The 18,916-nt window shown below is 42.2% G+C and overlaps 1 protein-coding gene across 5 annotated transcripts; it reads right to left on the reverse strand.

Annotated features, from left to right (window-relative positions):
- Positions 1-4,859: 4,859 nt before the first annotated feature.
- Positions 4,860-17,807, reverse strand: ZKSCAN7 (zinc finger with KRAB and SCAN domains 7). Of its 5 annotated transcripts, none has more exons than XM_044252847.1 (6): positions 17,736-17,807; positions 15,055-15,586; positions 11,268-11,436; positions 9,686-9,777; positions 9,244-9,370; positions 4,860-7,237 (listed from the first exon to the last, which is right to left on the reverse strand). In XM_044252847.1, exons 2-6 carry the CDS (start codon positions 15,466-15,468, stop codon positions 5,778-5,780), a joined length of 2,262 nt encoding a protein of 753 aa, XP_044108782.1. In that variant the 5' UTR covers positions 15,469-15,586; positions 17,736-17,807; the 3' UTR covers positions 4,860-5,777. The 5 variants fall into 5 exon arrangements, with proteins under 5 accessions (XP_044108782.1, XP_044108783.1, XP_044108780.1 ...); XM_044252848.1 differs by lacking the exon at positions 17,736-17,807 and adding an exon at positions 17,480-17,724 and having other exon boundaries at positions 4,860-7,234; XM_044252845.1 differs by lacking the exon at positions 17,736-17,807 and adding an exon at positions 17,480-17,724.
- Between the last annotated feature and the right edge of the window lie 1,109 nt (positions 17,808-18,916).

The raw sequence follows: 18,916 nt of genomic DNA on the forward strand, positions 1-18,916 counted from the left end.
CATTACATCAAAAACCAATGATGTACTATATGTTGGTTAACAAAACATAATAATAAAAAAAAGGTTTTAAAAAACCCACACATATAAGTGGATGCATTCAAACCTGTGTTGTTTTAGGGTCAACTGTATTTTCAAGGCATGGAAGGAAACATGATTTGCTAATGAACTGGTTGTTGGTTAAAGATGATTCTACAGTCACTGATATGAGCAACTAGAAAAAATTTCCCTTTTAGAAAGAAAGAGTAGATTGAAAGAGGAATGGTTTTTGGGAGAAGGATCAATAGTTTTGCTTTGAATGTGTTAAGTGAAAGATGCCAACTAGACATCAAGAGGAAATGTGAAACAGTTGGAATAAGAACACACCAGGAGTTTCTTACCCATTAGCTCACATGGGTTTCACAATGCTGCCACATTTCAAGGAGGATACTGAGAAACAGAGATTCAGGTAAATAATAAGACTAACACACGTTCAAAACCTCAGGTTGATGCTGAAAGTAGAACTCAAGTCCATGACACTATTGCCATTATATCAGGAAACACTTAAGAAAAAATATTTGTGTATATTAAGGCAGTTATGATCAATTTAGTCTTGTTTTTCATGTATTATTTTATCTGAAGGAGGGGTCATTAATTGTGATTCAAGCTGGTAACTTCACATTTGCTCCCAGGAGGTAATAATTACTCATTAATACCCTAGCCCAGATGTTCTCAAATTTTAGAAAACATAAGAATCACTTGGGCCCATATTAAAAATAAAATTCCAGTGTCTCTTTTTCAACTTGGTGCTTTCATCTACAAGTGTATTTTTTTCTTTCTGACAGAAATTTATTCATCCAGTCTAAAACATCACTAGTTAGAATCTGGGTATTTTGAGGGTCACAATTACCTAAATATTCAACAATTTCCTTCTTTATCATGACATCTGCCAGCCAAAGATATTCCAACTCATATTTGCGTAATTGAAGTCAATATCCAGTTATTCAGGTCCTTATTTTATTGATCGAGATGGTTGCAATTCAATGCTTCTGTTTGGGAACTCAATCTTTTTGAGGATATGTCTCTCAGATTATTAGAAAGGATCAAAAGATACTTCAAGTGATATATGCACCCCTATGTTTATTGTAGCATTATTTACAATAGCCAAGATATGGAAGCAACCTGTGTCCATTGACAGATAAATGGAGAAGCTTCTTGCTTGGGGCAGAGCATGTAAGGCACACCTCTACCTCTGCCCCAATAGAAACTGTTCATAGCTTTTACTCTAGGTTATTGCTCTGGGCAAATCAGAGGCCCCTGACCAGATATGCATCTTCCCTTGTTCTTGCAGATGGTTGGAAATTGCCCAGATGTTCCTGGTCCTGATGTTCAAGTGTCCCACATGTCCACTCTAAAGAGGAAAACCTAGAAAACGATGAGGTGAATTGTCTAGAGTTTCTCAAGTAGCTCTCTATCAAAGATCTCTTAAAGAAAAACCACGACTATTTCATTCTTCCAGTACTACTCACTAGGATATATATTAACAGTAGATGGTCATAGTAAACACATAGCTTAAATTAGAGAATAGTTATTAGTGGTTTTATATTTAGAATCATGGCAGCTTTCATCACCACCTTTTCCATAAATTGCCCCTGTAATACACCACATGCATCTCAAATCCTAGGGGCATCAGTGTGGTTCCCAAGGTAGAGCTTGAATGTCATCAATTTTTGCCCATTGCCTAAGCAGCCTGAATGCTGACTGCAGAGTTTCACTGGTGGTCCCTTCTTGACATTAGGACATACTCTATGGCTTGCCAGGGTCAATAGAGGTATGATAAAATTGCATTTGTTCTGGCCCCTCCTCCCCTAGGAAGCAACATAGACCATCTCAGTAAAGGGATATAGCATTTAATTGTTCTAAAATGGGACTCAAAGTATATAATCAATGTATACAATCTAATGGCTGGGCATGTATACTTATGCCCTATGTTCTTGAACATGCAGCTGTGATTAACATTCCTCATTATATAGTTCTGTGATTACTTTGTCCAGTGATCTAATTGTAACCAAATCTTGGATAATTACTGGCTTTGTGCATCTCCACCCACAATCCATATGGCACCAATTTGGGAAACTGAATATACTGTAAATGCATCACCCATACAGAAGACAGTGCAACAGGGAGGATTTGGTGGAAAATGCCACCTGTACATTCATTCTTAGAAACTTTTAAGTCTATGGACTGGGCCACCTAAGATGAAAGACATTGTTTTTAGTCAGCCAACAATTCCTAACAAAGCAAAACTTGAGGAGGACCAAGTCAGAAAAGGAGGTGGGTCATCACACATTTCTTTCTTACTATAGTTTCATATAAAGCATTCACGTGCCTTAAAAGGAGGTCTGTACCTCATTCTACTTTGTCCTGTGCATACATTAGTAGGAAGACTGTTGTGGTTCAGTAAGGAATATCTACATTGTCCTATCCTAGCTCAAATACTTGCACTATTAGTTACTTAGAGCCAGCTGACATAACACCTTATTTGCACAGCTAGGACAAGTGGTTCCACAAAGCCCCATCAGGCTAGAACATGTCCGAATACTAGGGTCAGGGGATTGTTTTTCCTGATGAAGCAAAAGCTAACCTGTGGCTACTCACAATTTGTCCCTAACACTTAGAGGTTTTCAGGAATGTATCCTCTGTAGTACTCCAGGAGGTTAATGCCTTGACAGAAATGTCTCCCAATGGAGAACAATACTCAGCAACTTCTTAGTACCCATAATCTTTTAACTTTTCCTACTGAATTTAAAAGCTGAATAATTACTAGCCATCAGGGAGATTCAAATTAAAACCACATTGAAATATCACCTTACACCAGTTAGAATGGCCAACATTACCAAGACAGGAAACGTGTTGGAGGGGATGTGGAGAAAGGGGAATCCTCTTACACTGTTGGTGGGAATGCAAGTTGGTGCAGCCTCTTTGGAGAACAGTGTGGAGATTCCTCAAGAAATTAAAAATGGAGTTTCCCTATGACCCTGCAATTGCACTCCTGGGTATTTACCCCAAAGATACAGATGTAGTGAAAAGAAGGGCCATCTGTACCCCAATGTTTATAGCAGCAACGGCCATGGTCGCCAAACTGTGGAAAGAACCAAGATGCCCTTCAACGGATGAATGGATAAGGAAGATGTGGTCCATATACCCTATGGAATATTATGCCTCCATAAAGGATGAATACCCAACTTTTTTAGCAACATGGACGGGACTGGAAGAGATTATGCTGAGTGAAATAAGTCAAGCATAGACAGTCAATTATCATATGGTTTTACTTATTTGTGGAGCATAACAAATAGCATGGAGGACAAGGGGAGTTAGAGAGGAGAAGGGAGTAGGGGGAAATTGGAAGGGGAGGTGAACCATGAGAGACTATGGACTCCGAAAAACAATCTGAGGGGTTTTAAGCAGTGGGGGGTGGGAGGTTGGGGGAACCAGGTGGTGGGTATTATAGAGGGCATGGATTGCATGGAGCAGTGGGTGTGGTGCAAAAACAATGAATACTGTTATGCTGAAAATAAATAATTTTTTTAAAAAGCTGAATAATTAGGGTTGGGGATGTACAGTATAGGTATGGAGTATTTTCTTTCTGTGCATATAAGAGGTAAAAGGGCAAGCGTCCAGCTCCTAGCACCTTTACCATCATATCTGACCACTTGAACAATTTCCTGGGCATAAATTCAGTCTGATTTTAAAAAATAAAGTGGAGTCCTTTATGCCACTGTTTGACAATCCAGTAAAAAAAGACTTCTAGATATATATTACCAAAATTTACAGAGGGAGAAACCTAGAGTACAACCATTGAAGAAGAAGAAATAAAAATGTTGCTAAGGATATATCTCTCCCAATTCCTTCTTCCCAAAAAAAAGGATCTAGCTACTACTTTCAGCCTTTAATGAGTAATTCCCACATTATGCAAACTCTTTCAGAAAATAAAAGAAAGATAAACTCCAAATACATTTTGAAAAGCCAGGAAAACCTCAGTAAATTCAACCTAGTCCTCTACTTTAAAAAAAAAAAAAAAAAGTCACCACAAACAAATGGATTTTATTCCAGGACTTCAAAGTAATTTCAATCATTTATAAAGTTTAAAAAAAAAGCAATTTACAAAAATAAAGAACGTGACCCATAAAATTATACCAACAGACTTTTTAAAAAATGATATAGAACTTGCAACTCTAAGAATAGTAATAATTGCTATAATGGGTACTAAGTGACAAGTACTGTTCTAAATGCCTAACACTGATTAACTGATTTTATTCTAACATAGCTTTACTTTACAGATGGAAGAACTGACACACAAGGAAGCTAAGTAACTTGCCTAGGGCTACACACCTAGAAACTTGGAGGAGCCAGGATTTGAATTAGGACACTAGGCACAAAATCAGTGTTCTTAACTACTGTACTATCTTCCTTTTTCTAAAAACAGAAATAGAGAGGCATCTGGTTGGCTCAGTTGATAGAGCATGCAACTCTCGATCCTGAGGTCATGAGTTCATGCCCCACATATGCATGTAGCCTACTTAAAAAAAACAAATAAATAACAGAAATAGAAAAAAACTTCCTAAACACAATAGAGTATCTATCAGAAACCAACAATGAAGTAACAGTGGTGAAATGTCCACGAGTACACATAGAAAATATCAATGTGGACCCCGTATGTGATATCCTACAATGAGATACCACTTCCATCTTTATTTTATTTTTATTTTTAAAATATTTTATTTATTTATTTGACAGAGATCACAAGTAGGCAGAGAGGCAGGCAGAGAGGAAGGGAAGCAGGCTCCCCACTGAGCAGAAAGCCTGATACAGGGCTCGATCCCAGGACCCTGGGATCATGACCTGAGCCTAAGGCAGAGGCTTTAACCCATTGAGCCACCCAGGCACTGCCCCACTTCCATCTTTAGAAGCCTCTAATCTGATTAGGGTGGGGAAGGGTATCTCACACCCAACTTAAAGATGGTGCAACTTAGAGCAGAGTTTAAAAAATTTATTAAACAACTACTATATGAAAATTATCTATATGCTAAAGAACAGATACCATACCTAGCCTTAAAAAGCCTACAATAAGTTGATATGAAAGTATACAAATACACATTAAGTTCAGAATAACCGGCAAGATAATTTAACAACAGTTGCACGTTGCAGCACCAACTAATTGGAAGCACTGAGGTCAAATGAATAGAAGTTTAAGAGGGAAGAAAAAGCATTTTAAGAAGGTCTTTCAGAAATCAGAGGGCTCTGGAAGAATCTAAGGGACATAAATTAGTCAAGAGGAAAAAAAAAGGTTTTATATGTAGGGAACACAAGTGATAAGGGCCTGAATTATAATGGAAGTTTATAAACTATATAGGGAGAGCCTTAGCCAAGAGAAAGGAAAGAATGAATCCATCTTGCAATATGACCTATGTAAGTGGTAAAACGAAGGAGGTGGAGTAGAATAAGAAACATATAATCTCTGTCCTTGAAAAGCACAAAATCTGATTATAGGATGCAGAACTGAAATGAGTTTGATTTTTTTCAACAGTTCAAAAGAAAGAATGAATGAATAAACAAGTACATGAAATGTGTAGTCCTTACTTCCCCCTAATGGCAGAAAATGATTACACTGTGACTCCCACCCTCCCACCTTTGTGACTCACCAGGAAGCATGTAAGGATTAGTACATTTTGATGAGCAGTTTTAAGAGAGACATCTTTAAAAAAAAAAAAAGCTTAATTAATTCCTTAGAAAATCATATCTTAAGAAACTGAGTGAGCGTGAGCCAGACCTGAGTGCTTCTCTCCAATGTGAGTTCGCTGGTGGTGATTAAAAGTGGAACGCTGACTGAAGGCTTTCCCACACTCAATACATTCATAGGGCTTCTCTCCTGTGTGAACCCTCTGGTGCACAATGAGCTGCGAGCTGTCACTAAAAGCTTTCCCACAATCACTACATTTATAGGGTTTCTCCCCTGTGTGGGTTCTCTGATGTACCATGAGACTGGAGCTGTAACTGAAGACCTTCCCACACTCATTACATTCATAAGGCTTCTCACCAGTGTGAATTCTCTGGTGAATAATAAGGTGTGAGTTTTGGTTGAAGGATTTTCCACACTCGTTGCATTTATAGGGCTTTTCACCTGTGTGAAGTCTCTGATGTCGAATAAGACATTTACTGAGACTGAATGCCTTACCACACTCATTACATTCAAAAGGTTTTTCTCCGGTATGAATTCGTTCATGGTCAACAAGCTGAGAGTTCTGATTGAAAGCTTTCCCACAATCACTACATTTGTATGGTTTTTGCCCAGTGTGGAGGCTCTGATGTCGAATAAGACATTTACTCCGACTGAAAGCCTTGCCACATTCATTACACTCATAAGGTTTTTCCCCAGTATGGATCCTCTGATGATCAACAAGATTTCTATTAGAACAGAAAGCTTTCCCACACTCACTACACTTGTAAGGTTTTTTACCAGTGTGAACTACCTGATGTCGAACAAGACTTTTACTACGAATGAAGGCCTCACCACACTCAGTGCATTCATAAGGTTTCTCCCCAGTATGAGTTCTCTGGTGGTCAATCAGTTGGGAGCTCTGAGTGAAGGCTTTTGCACATTCATTACACTTATATGGTTTCTCACCATTATGGAGTCTCTGGTGTTGAATAAGATGGGAGCTGTGTCGGTAAGTATTTCCACACTCATTGCACTCATAGGGCTTTTCCCCTGTGTGGGTTCTGAGATGAACTATGAGTTGAGAGGTCTGCCTAAAGGTCTTACCACATTCATTACACTCATAGGGTTTCTCTCCAGTGTGGATTCTTTGATGCCCAGTGAGGTGTGAACTTCGATTGAAAGCTTTACCACATTCATCACATTGGTAAAATTTCTGTCCCTTCAGAATTCCTTGACATTCAACAGCACTAAAGGATAGATCTGGATGTTTCCCAAGTTCATTATATTCATCACATCCATCCTTTGTGGATTTATCTTTATCTTCATGTGTTATTTTGAAGAAATCATCTTCCAGTCTGCTTCCTTCTTCCTTTGAGGGTTGCCCTTCCAGCTTTTCTAAAGTACCTTCACAGGCAGCTCCTGCCTCTAGTTCCTCAGAAACTATTCCACAGAGGCCTCCAGATGTCCCATCAGGTGACCCTGGTTCTTTAGAAACTTCCTGTTTTGCAGGCAACTCTGAATGCTGCATCCTAGTCTCACCTGCTGCCGAAAGAAAGAAGAAAACAACTTTTATTCATTTCTTGTTCTGCTGATGAAACAGAATCATTAGGAGTCTATGGACCTGAAAAAACCTTCACATTAGGGGACACATTAAAGATGACATATTAAGAACAAGAGAAAGATGGGAAATAGCTCAAGCTTTTCTTCATGACAGAAGAAGAGGGGAAAGATGGTCAGTGGGGAGGATGGAAGAAAAGTTATTAGGACAAAGCTCTGTCCTGACAGCTCTTAAATGCTCCAGTTAAAAAAGACAGTTGGAAGGCAAGACAGAGGACTGTAAAGGTGGCGTGATCTTACAGAAATCACTTAGTAAAATGATGACCTCTAATATCCTTTCTAATCCTGACACTGTATGGTTCCATGGTTCCCAGTAAAGATAGTGGGGACAGAAAGGAGAGGCAAATACCTCAAATCAAATATGGGAAACAGTATGGGCAAACACAATTAGGAAAAAATGTACCAAAAAAGTGATTCCCATATGTGAGGACAGTGACAAGATTCAGAGAAATCACAGGTTCAGAAATGCTGGGGGAGAAGTATTGTGGAAGGGACAGCAAAGTTCTTAAAGTGGAGACTCCCTTAATCTCTGGTGCACTAGACTGGTAGAAGTCAGTACTGCAAGTACTACATTCCTATAAAAATTAAGAAAGGGACCAATAGGGGCGCCTGGGTGGCTCAGTGGGTTAAGCCACTGCCTTCAGCTCAGGTCATGATCTCGGGGTCCTGGGATCGAGTCCCGCATCGGGCTCTCTGCTCAGCAGGGAGCCTGCTTCCCTCTCTCTCTGCCTGCCTCTCCATCTACTTGTGATTTCTCTCTGTCAAATAAATAAATAAAATCTTTAAAAAAAAAAATAAAAAAAAAAAAGAAAGGGACCAATAATTTGAAACACAAGTTGAAATATATCTTTGGTATCTTGATAATCTGGAATCAAAGGAAACTATACAGTTGAATATTTCCTTTTGAATTTGGAAAAAGTAGAAGTAGCAAGCAATCAGTCATGTCTGAACATAAAACTGTTGGTTCTTTTAATCATATCTTAACCTGGGCCACAAGCCATCATGGCATTTCAGCATATGGAAAGTTATAGCTATCTGGCTCCTGGACTCCTAAGCCTATCCACCCTCTCCATTGTTGGCTACTGTGCTAGACTTGCCAACCAGAGAACCTGCCTTGAAAACACCCATTTCCAGGAAGCTGTCCTGCCACAGTTTTTCCCAAAGGGGAAACTGAGGCAGCCATGCTTTGTGCTGAGTAACTGGTTTCAATATATCTCAGAGCACAGCTGACTAGACCTGGGCACCAGGACCAAGTGTAGCTTCTCTGTATGTTACCCCTCATTCTCTGCTGTGGCCAGGGGCAAAGCTCTGTCCAAACAGAGATGATACTTAATGGCCAAACCACCCTTGGAGGCCCTCTCTAAGTAAAATCTGAGCTGGAAATAGGGCAAAATAAAGAAAACTAAATGAGGCACGGAGAGAAGCCAAGCCATTAGGAGCTTGAAGAAGCAGCTATGAGAGGATAAGAGATTCAGAGTAAAGAAAATGGGTGGCAGTGGGAGGACAAAACAGATATGCAGGGAGCATTTGCCTTACATTCCCTGTCATAAAAATTATTTGCTATTGTTGTTGAGGGCCCTGTTTCCCAAAGAATGGTCTAGCTGGTAGATTTGATCAGGGTTTCCATTCACTCAGCATTATTGTAAGTAATACAGTTCAGTACTTAAATAACGTGAGTAGCCCCCTATTCCTTACAACTACAACTTCTAACCAAACCACCCTAGGTAAATTAACGATGGGGTAAAGACAAAGTTGATAACTTAGGGCTGAGTGATGGGTACAGAGAGGTTCATTATAGTATTCTCTCTACCTTATCTCATGTTTGCAACTTTTCATGATAAAAAAAAAGAAAGCTGGGAAAAAGTAGAATAGAGCAAAGAAAATATAAAGAAAAGAATGCAGACTATATTACTGGGAAACAGAATCATTACCCATTGAGGCCACGCTGCAATAGTTTTCCGGCATGATGCTCCGGAACACAGCTCTCTGACTGAGGGCCGGACCTTTCCACTTCCTCTCAGTATAGTCCACAGAAAGGAACTGGTACGCTGCAGATCCCTGGAATGACAAGCTTTTACTGCTCAGGGGTATTCCTTGGCCTGAAGAGCAGACACATCAGGGTACCAAGAGCCCAGGCGGGGCCCTGGTGGGTAAAGGGGTGAGGGAGGGATAGAAGTTGGGGTGACACATCTAAGAGGACAAGTCCAGCGCCAGACAGAATCCATGAACTCAGAAAGCAGGAACCAATTCCAGAGGAAGTAATCAGGAAGGTAAATCACAGGATTGATCTCAGAATTGGCCAGAGCCCTGGAGATGAGCACTAGCTATTTCCAGGCTGCAGACTGGAAGCAGGGAAGACAGAGTTCAGCTCACCTGGGGCCCGACCATCTGAAGCACAGTCGCTGCTGCCTGATCTCCTGACTTCCCAGCTTGGAAAAGGGCAGGCACCTGGGAAGCACACTGACCTGAGAGAGGAAAGAGAGCTATGAGGACAAGTCCTACCTCGGCTCCAATAAGGTCTGTGTCCCAGGGAGTGGGTTCAACAGAACCCAGGCAGCTCCACACACTGCCTCTCATCCCTCTTCCATACAGGTGTTATTCTGACTGCGCTGTGAATTTTCCATGCAGGTTTTACTCTGAGGGTGAAGAGGGTTCCCTGGTCCAACTGAGAATTACCCATTCCACCCAGCCCTCACTCGCTTCAAACTCTCTGAAGGAAGGTAGACTTGGGTCCACTTTCTCTCCCCATGGCTTCTGTGGCATCAGCCCAACCTGATTTGCCCCTCACATTTCTGGGCCTTCATTCCGGATTTCCCTTCCTTTTTTTGGCTTCTCATTATGGACGCTGCAGGCACTGGGCCTCAAAGCATCCCTTTTTGCTCTGGCAGAGATCTCACGGACTCTCAGTGCTCACTGCTGCTTTCCCAGTTCCAGCTCTCTTCTAGACCCCCATTACAGACTTCCAGTGGCCTATTGGACATTTCATTTGGGTGTCCCTCTTTATCTTATATTCAGTCAAAAATGGACATTCTTACCATCTTTCTTTCCTGACTTTCTGAGTTCTGTCAATGAATCCAAATATTGGCCAAACCCCATAATTCTTCCTCTTACTGTCCCATGAATTCTTCCTGCATAATGTATCTCCTGTCTCTCAATTTCTATTCCACTCATCATTGCTCAGGCAATGAACACCTCACATCCATTCTGGCACACTGGTCTCTTACTGAGGCCTCCAACCACTGGTCTCACCATTCATCCCAGACACATGCATTAGAATAATTCTCCCAAAATACTGTTTCTAATACATCAACCCTCATTCAGCAAAATTTTCCTAACCTCAGTTGTTAGGTCCTATTCTAGCAGACCCTGTGCTCCCCAAAACAGTTCTTCCTCATTTCACCTCAGTGTGGGGTCCAGGGAACCCCCACTTAGTCTTTATTTATATCCTCTACTTTGGTGCCTACCACTTTTCTCCCTGCTTCAATTTGTTCCATCTTTCACAATCACATCCCACAGACACTTCACCCATGAAGCCTCCCCTACCACCAGACCATAACAATTTTGCTCAATGTTTACAATGCCCATATTGCTTGTTTTCATGGCATCAAATACCTGGGGACAGATATCACTCAATGTATCTTACAAGGACAACTCTTCTTGCAGTTGACTGACTCTCTGACAACTAGATAACAAGTTCTTTGAAAGCAATAACTGTGTACTATATCTCTCTGGTTCTCAACAGTGCCTCATCCATGACATGTGCTAGACAAAAACTTGCTAAATACACAAATGATTAGAGAATAAGCAAAAGAAACAGACAAAGTCACTAGGAAATGAAGACATAGGGCAAGGCCGTGAGGGATTCCAATGGGATGGGCTATAGGGAAATAAAGGAAAGGAGACTTGAAGAGATAAGGGAGGCAGGATTTGAGGCCAGGGCTGAGGAGAGGAGTACCAGAGTGCCCAGTGGGGAGGAGGTGTGTCCCTGGGTCATGAGGACGCTCCAGGCGGGCTCCAGAGCCTGAACTCTCACTGAAGGATGAGGTAGGAAGAGATTCCTCTGTTGTACCCAGGGCTGTCATCTCCTCCAAATGCATTTCCTGTTCCTGTACAGGAGCTGAAACCTAAAGACAGGAATTATAATTGGAATCAAAAGAGCATCCTTCGAGGTCTAGAAACCCAAACCTCTAAGAAACACCCCCAGGAAAAGCCAGGAAAAGAACAGACAATGTCCTTCCAGACCCACCAGTACAGCCTACTGAGGGGAACACTGTCAAAACAGGATCTACAACTTGCCATCCTGCTTGCTATACTTCTGTTGAACTTCTTGGTAGAAGCCTGAAGCCCACATTATATAACCTTTCTCATTTTGTCAATTCTTCAGACATAAATCTGCTTATGAAGAACAATCTAGAAAAAGGAGCCAGAAGGACAATTCTACATACTCTTTATGGCCTTAGTCTACAGAAGAGACCAATCAGAAGTACCTAGAAAATAAAAAATGACAGGTGTATGTACCTATGCATGCACATATAATGCTGAGGCTGACAGCAGAAACAAGAGCCCAGAATAGTGGCTGACAAACCTCAAGAGAGCTTTTCCAATTTCTCTCAGCAAACGTCCCTCTTCGGAGAAGCCATTTCTAACCACAGTGACAAAATTGTAGTAGTCACTCTCTCTCAAATTACCGGATTACAATCTCTGTATGTCTTAACCCTTACATTATCTTATTTATGCCTTTATTGTCTATTTCTCCCCCAATGAAATATAAGCTTTTTGAGGGTAAGAACTCTGCCTTGATCACTTGCTCCTAGAACAATGCTTGGCCCAATGCTGGTGTTCTGTTAAAATTTGCTGATAATTTTCTCTTGATACTTTTTTCCCCCTCTTGATATTTACTACTAGTTTTTAGAGTTATCTGCAAAATCAGTATTCGGTATGTACTATCCCTCCAAAATAATGCTTATAAAAAGTCAAATAAGATGAGGTAACACCAATCTTTAGAGACCTTGAGAACACCTCAGAGTAGAGGTATTTCTAACCCTTGCTTATTGTCATCAAACCAGCTCCTCACAATCTCATGGTTACTTTTTCACCAGCATTTGGAGCTGAAAACATAAAACACCATTTAAATGAATCACATTTATAGGCTCACTTGCTTGCACTGCCATGTACACAGTACAGCCTAGAGTGAAAATAACTTCACAAATCCTGCTGGATTTGCCCCATTGGGTTATATCTGCTGAGATCTAAGGGGACTCTCTCCTTTACTGTATGTCTCTTTAGCACAGTGATAGAACCAGAAGGCTCCCTGGAGTCTCCACGGAACAGTTCTTATAAATGGGTGTTACAGTTCTTAAATACAGCTGCTGTGGGTATTGGAAGAAGGTAGAACTTGGCTGCATCATGACAACACAACCTTGAAATTCACTAACAATTAAATGCTGGTCAGTTCTTATTCATTACCTAGGACTCAGACTCCCAGGTTTCGTTTCTTTTAGGAATGAAAACTCCATTCCAATTTTCATCTAAGATGGCACTCCACAGCAAGATACTAGGGGGAAACTAGTGGCTTAGAACCTAGGGTGCTAGAAAATTCTGATTCCCACACTTGGTAGTAATCAGCAATAACCATACTTCAGTTAAATCTCTTGGACAAAGAGAATATTCACTAATCACCATCTGAGATGAGTCAATTAATCTCTCTGTGCTTGTGTCACTTGTCAAATGGAGATATGATTATTATTTTCATATTTTGTAAGCCTGCTAGGAACAAAAATAAGATATAGGATATAAAAGCATTTGCAAATTGCATGATTCTGCAGCCCAACAGGGATTGCTCTACAACCCTCTCCAGCCCCAAAGTACACATATGCACATGCTCACTCCTGCTGAGCAGTGACTCTGATCTGCCTTGATATTCCTTAATCTACTCCTGACAAACTGCCACAAAAAAAACTTGTTTATTCATTTAGCCACAAATACATTTTTCTGAGCCCATGGTAGGAAAGATAGTCCCATTCTCATGTCTTCCACATCAGAAAAACTTAAGCAGACAATAAAGGCAGAGTAAGAAATAAAGTCCAAAGATCCTACTCCTAAGCAGAAGCCAATAGTGTGCAGCTGCTCTGTCAACTGTTAAGTCACTCTCTTGAGTTTGTGACTCAGTCACCTTTTTCTGAGGGTACCTGGATAAAAGCTTAAGTTTTAACTGAGGGGGCATTCTCTTCAAGTTAGGCAAACAAAGGTGGGAAATAGAGAAATTTTCCTTTCCAGCCTCCTCACTAAATGGCACTCAAAAACACTTTATTCAGTCACTGGTCTCTCTGCCCATGGTTGAATCTAGTTGCTCTCTAGACCCTGATGATGACTGATTTATTCCTGTGTTTATTTTTGTGTCCAAAGAAATAATGGTTGGCAATGGATTCAATGCCAAATGGGTGGGCTGGTACTCTTGGAAAAAGGTGTAGCCCTCAGATTCCAATCAACTGGAATTGATTCCCTAGACGTACATATTGTAACTATTTTTTTGGATACTTGGGAAATTTCATATACTGGTTTTTCATAATAAAGTGCAAAGGAATAAAGGTAGAGGGAACCCTAATTCACCCTCGTTGGTTAGTACAAGAGAGCAATTTTAGACTTATCAGATAGAACTGATTTAGGTGTCAATTTACCACTAAACTGGGTGTTGCTGTGAAGGTATTTTGTACATATAATCAATAACCATGTTCAGTTTACTCTAAGTAAAGGAGATTATCCTAGATCATCTGGATGAGCCTGATTTAATCAGTTACAAAAACCTTAAAATTAGAGCTGGAAGTTCCATGAAAAGTAATTCTGTATGTAGACAGCAGCTTCAGCCTGTGCTGAAGTTTCAGCTGGCCCTTCCTGATGGCCTGTTCTACAGATTTCCGACTTGTACTGCCAGGCCAGTCCTCATAATCACTTAAGTCACTCTGTAGCAATGCTATAGATATATATACACAAATCTTAATATGTAATATATATCATTTCCTACTGGTTTTGCTTCTTTGGCTAAATCCTGACTGATACACATGGTCACAGAACTACTTAGCTCTGTGGTCCTAGAAGCCAGATTTTCCACTGTTATCACACTGCTGGCTCTCCAACTTTTCCTCTAATTTAAATTATCTTGGCTTTAAATTTGAGAGAACCCTAGGAAACAGGGTAAACCAAAATGAGAATTAAAGAAAGAAAGAGAGAAGGGAAGGAAGGAAGGAAGGAAGGAAGGAAGGAGAAAGACCCCAGTTGGGTTTGCAAAGTTAGAGAAGAAACCAATGATTATGAGGCCCAGAAATGTCACCTCTCCTAAAGAACCTAAAATTCGAGAAGAGAGATAATAGACTCTGAGAAGTACAAGGAAGTAAGTAATGACAACTTCTCAAATGAAGGCCCATGTTATCAACATATGCAGAAATCTACTCCCTACCACAGTCCCTTCTAAACAGTGGGCAGATTCTCTACCTGCCAGGAGTACTAAGTAGATCACCAGGTTGAAGCGAGGGTCACAACACATTATTCCCAAAGTGATGCACAGAGCTTCTCTGGGAATTGTATTTTTGTTCATGACTTAAAGCACAAAACTCTTTTTCCCTCTCCCTGGAACTGGTTCAGGAATCCTAAGGATAAACCAGCCTAGAGCCTATGGAACAGAGAATGACTACTCCCAAGCTAATCCAGTCACTAGAGAAGATGCCATTCTGGACTCATCTGCTCACCTCTCCTATGTGTCTCTGAAAATCCTCCACCACAGCCACAGCCTCCTCGCCACTCTCAGGGTGATGCAGCTGCACCCAGGTCCGTAACTCCCCAGGCAAGATGCTCAGGAACTGCTCCAGCACCAGCAGCTCCAGGATCTGCTCCTTGGTGTGTACCTCTGGCATCAACCACCACTGGCAGAGCTCCCGGAGCCGGCTCAGTGCCTCCTGCGGCCCAGACATCTCATGGTAACATAACTGCCTGAAGTGTAGCCGGAAAATTTCACAGACAGGAGGGTGGTTCTTTTGGAGACTGCAGCCCTGACCCCAGGTCTGGCTCCCTGGCTCCTGCTTCATGGTCTGGCGTCCCTCGTGTTTCTGGAGAACAGCACCACAAGGGAGGAGGCCTAAAGTCCCCCTGCCTTGGGTGGTCATTGTGACCTCCAAGAAAAGCTTGTTTCAGCTGCAGTTTGTCCAGTTAAAATGATGGTCTGTAATTCAGATCTCAGGAGCTGTTTTCAGAGTTGGGGACAGAGGGCAATGGGGGTGTCACCTACAAAAACATCAAGAGAGAAATCAGAGTCCCAGAGTGTTCAGCCCTGGGCTGACAAGTTAAAAACCAAAGCTCCAAGGGTACCTAGGTGGCTAAGTTCATTAAGTGTCTAACTCTTGGTTTTCACTCAGGTCATAATATCAGGGTCATGAGAACAAGCCCCACATAGGGCTCGGCACTTAGTGCAGAGACTGCTCTCCCTCTCCCACAGACCCTCCCCCTGTTTGCATGCTCTCTCTCTCTCTCACTCCCTCTCGCTAACAAATAAATAAATAAATCTTAAAAAAAAAAAAAAAAAAAAAGTAAAAAAACTCCAGGAAGAAAAGCAGGGGAGGTAGTTTACAACCAGGGCAGTCTCTAAGCATCTTTCTAAGGGACTTCCCTTCTTAAATTTTCAGTGGCTCCCAGAACCTTCCCTTCTTAAATTTTCAGTGGCTCCCAGAACCTACAGGATGAAACCTTAATGTGTATGCCTAGCAGTCACAGCCCTTCACCATCTGGCCTTGGGTCCTGCTCTAGACATACTCTTACCACTCTCTCCAGGTACTCAGGCTAGAAAAGCTGCAATAATCTCCAAGTGAGGAATATGCAAGATGATCCAAAGGGTATATTAAGAATACATTGTTATTTAGCTCCTATTTAGTGTATGTTTTATAATGTGTATTGAAATTTATAAAACAATACATATATTTAATTTATAAGTAAACCTATGCGGGAAATGAATGCTCAAAGCTCTTCTACTCTTCTCTATTGTGACAGAGATGTACAACAAAGTTTGGCCCTAAAGCTCTGGAGACACAGCCAGAAGCCACATATTCTCTTGTCCTCTTTGGATTTTTCTTCTTCAGCTTTTGACAAACTCTTACTCATATGTCAAGACCGAAAACAAATACCCTTTCCTCCTGAATGCTTGCTTTCCTGATTGTCCTAGGCAGGAAGAAAGCTGGTAGCCTTCTTCTCTGTACTTCTAATTAAAACACAATTGTTTTAATTAGTTTATGCACAACTGGCCACTCACACCCTCTTGCTAGACAGCCACCAAAAAAACCCAACGGAATCAGTAAATTCCAGACCTTTTCCTACTCAACCACCTCCCCTAGAAAACCTTCCTGATCTCTCCAGGCTTAGGTGTGATTACTGCCTCAGTGAGCCCACAGCACCTTTTTCATTCAAACCTCTACTAGAACACTTACCACACTGTGTTTATGATTTACATTGCTGTCTCCCCCACTTTGGGGAAAGACTCAAAGGGCCGGGGAGGGGCAGAGGGCAATGGGGGCGTCACCTACAGGTTTCCAGTCCTGTGTGTGTGTGTGTGTACACAGCACACAGAGGTAGACCTTTAGTAAACGAATGAATGTCGTTCATTTAGCTGATACTAAAGCGGGGGAAAAGGTTTTATCCACTTAATATATGGTAAAACTCGGAGAATCAGTACCTTAGTGGAAACTAGGGCATCAATGATGGTCACCATGCATCTCAGTACCCTTGGTAAGTAACTCTCTAGGCTTCAATTTCTGTTAAGAAAGGAAAAAACGGAGGAGGAAAGGAAAGTTGAAAAGAAAGGAAAGGAGGAAGGAAGGAATGAAGAGAGCAAGCAAGCAGGCGGAAGAAGAAAGAAGAGGAAGAGGAGGGGGAGGAGGAGGACGAGAAGAGCCTATTAACTCTGCTCTGAGATCCCCACACCTGTAAAAAGTTCTGATCATTTTCCCACTAGTTCCGAATGCTCCGCGGCTAATCTCTTCTGCATTTTTGGGTCTCCAAGTGACATTTCACGTTTTTAATTTCAAGACTGTGTCTAACCCACTTCTGACGCTTTGTGCTGTCTCTCAGCACAAGGCTGGGAAACCACCTACGTTTTGCGTTAAACCTGGGCGTTGCGGCGCAGCTCACCTGGCCATGTCTGCCTTTTTCTCCGCTGTACCGGCAGACGCCATGCTCCAGACCAGGCACCGCTGGTCAAGGGGACGGGACAAAGAGGCGGCTCTACAACTGCCGGCTTCAGAGTATCACAGGGACCGCGCCACCGGCCGCGGAGACAAAGCGTGCAGCGTACCAGAGTCGCAGATTAGGCCTGCGGGCGGTCGCGGCTCCAACCCAGCGACCCCCGCCCGGACAGCACCTCCCTCCCTGCCCCCGCTCCGCTCACCCGTGTACAGTCGCAGCGACCCCTGCATGCAGGAAACACCCGTGGCCTGCAGGAGCGAAAACAATGGCCGAGCCGGAAACGAGAACAAGACCTACTTCCGGCCCCTCCAGGATCCCGGAACTCTCGGTGGCCAAGGTGGGCGCGCATTTCTGTGCTCTGAAAGGTGAGCTGTAAGGCGGTCGCCAGTACAACCGGCAATCGGGCTAAGCGGGGCCACCTCTGAACCGAGAGAGGGTGGGGCCTCAAGTGAGGTTTCAAGCTAGGTACCTTTCCCTCTCAGACCATTCAAAGTATGAGCTACTCATGTGCACCCCAGCTCTGTCCCTACCCCTTCTGCTGATCTTGGGGAATACACCCAACTTCTGAGACCATTTCTGACACCTGAAAAATGTAGAGCATAATGTGTGCCTCACAGGGCTTTGAATGATGACAGAGATAACATATAGACACTACATAGCAAAAGGCTTGGTATATACTACATGTGATGCCCATGGCATTTTCACCCAATATGAGTTTCAGTGTACATGCATCTCCATCTTATTAAGGAAGAAACAGGCCCAGTGACTGGTATTTTGGCTGATGGATGTGGTTAATCTTTCCTAAAGTTAAGCATTGGCAATCTGGAGTCCAAGAAGCAGATAAAAAGTGGAAGGGTAAGGCGACAACATAATCTAGATGCACTTGTCTAGTATCTGGTTGTCAGGAGCTACCCAGGTGGTCTTCACCTGGAAGAATAGTTTGCATACAGAAGCAGGATGTGAACAGGTCCCTGCTGTTAACATGATTGAGCCCTGAAGCCACAACCTCTAGGTATAATGGCCATGGGTGAAGGGCAGAGGATAAGATCAGCCACTTTTCCACAGAAATAGCTGTATCATATGCAGCTTGCTGTAGCCTAGAAGGTAGATCATTTATAGGCTGCAAAGTAGCAGTCTCCTGGCATATCCAGGCATCAGCAATATATCAAGGGTGTTCTGGGCCAACATCTGGACTGGACACATCCCTGAATTCCTTGCAAAGCCAGGACAGAAACAAAGGCATCAGAAGACCTGCAGAGTTTTCACAAGCTGTAAGGAAGTCTCTTGGAATAGTTTATGCCCACCCCACCCTAAAGGGTGTCCTTTTGATATCAAGGTCACCCCTACATTTAGAAACTTCATAGGGAGGTCTTGGCTATCTCA

The sequence above is a fragment of the Neovison vison genome, chromosome 6, assembly GCF_020171115.1.
Source record: "Neovison vison isolate M4711 chromosome 6, ASM_NN_V1, whole genome shotgun sequence".
Classification (NCBI taxonomy): Eukaryota; Metazoa; Chordata; class Mammalia; order Carnivora; family Mustelidae; genus Neogale; species Neogale vison.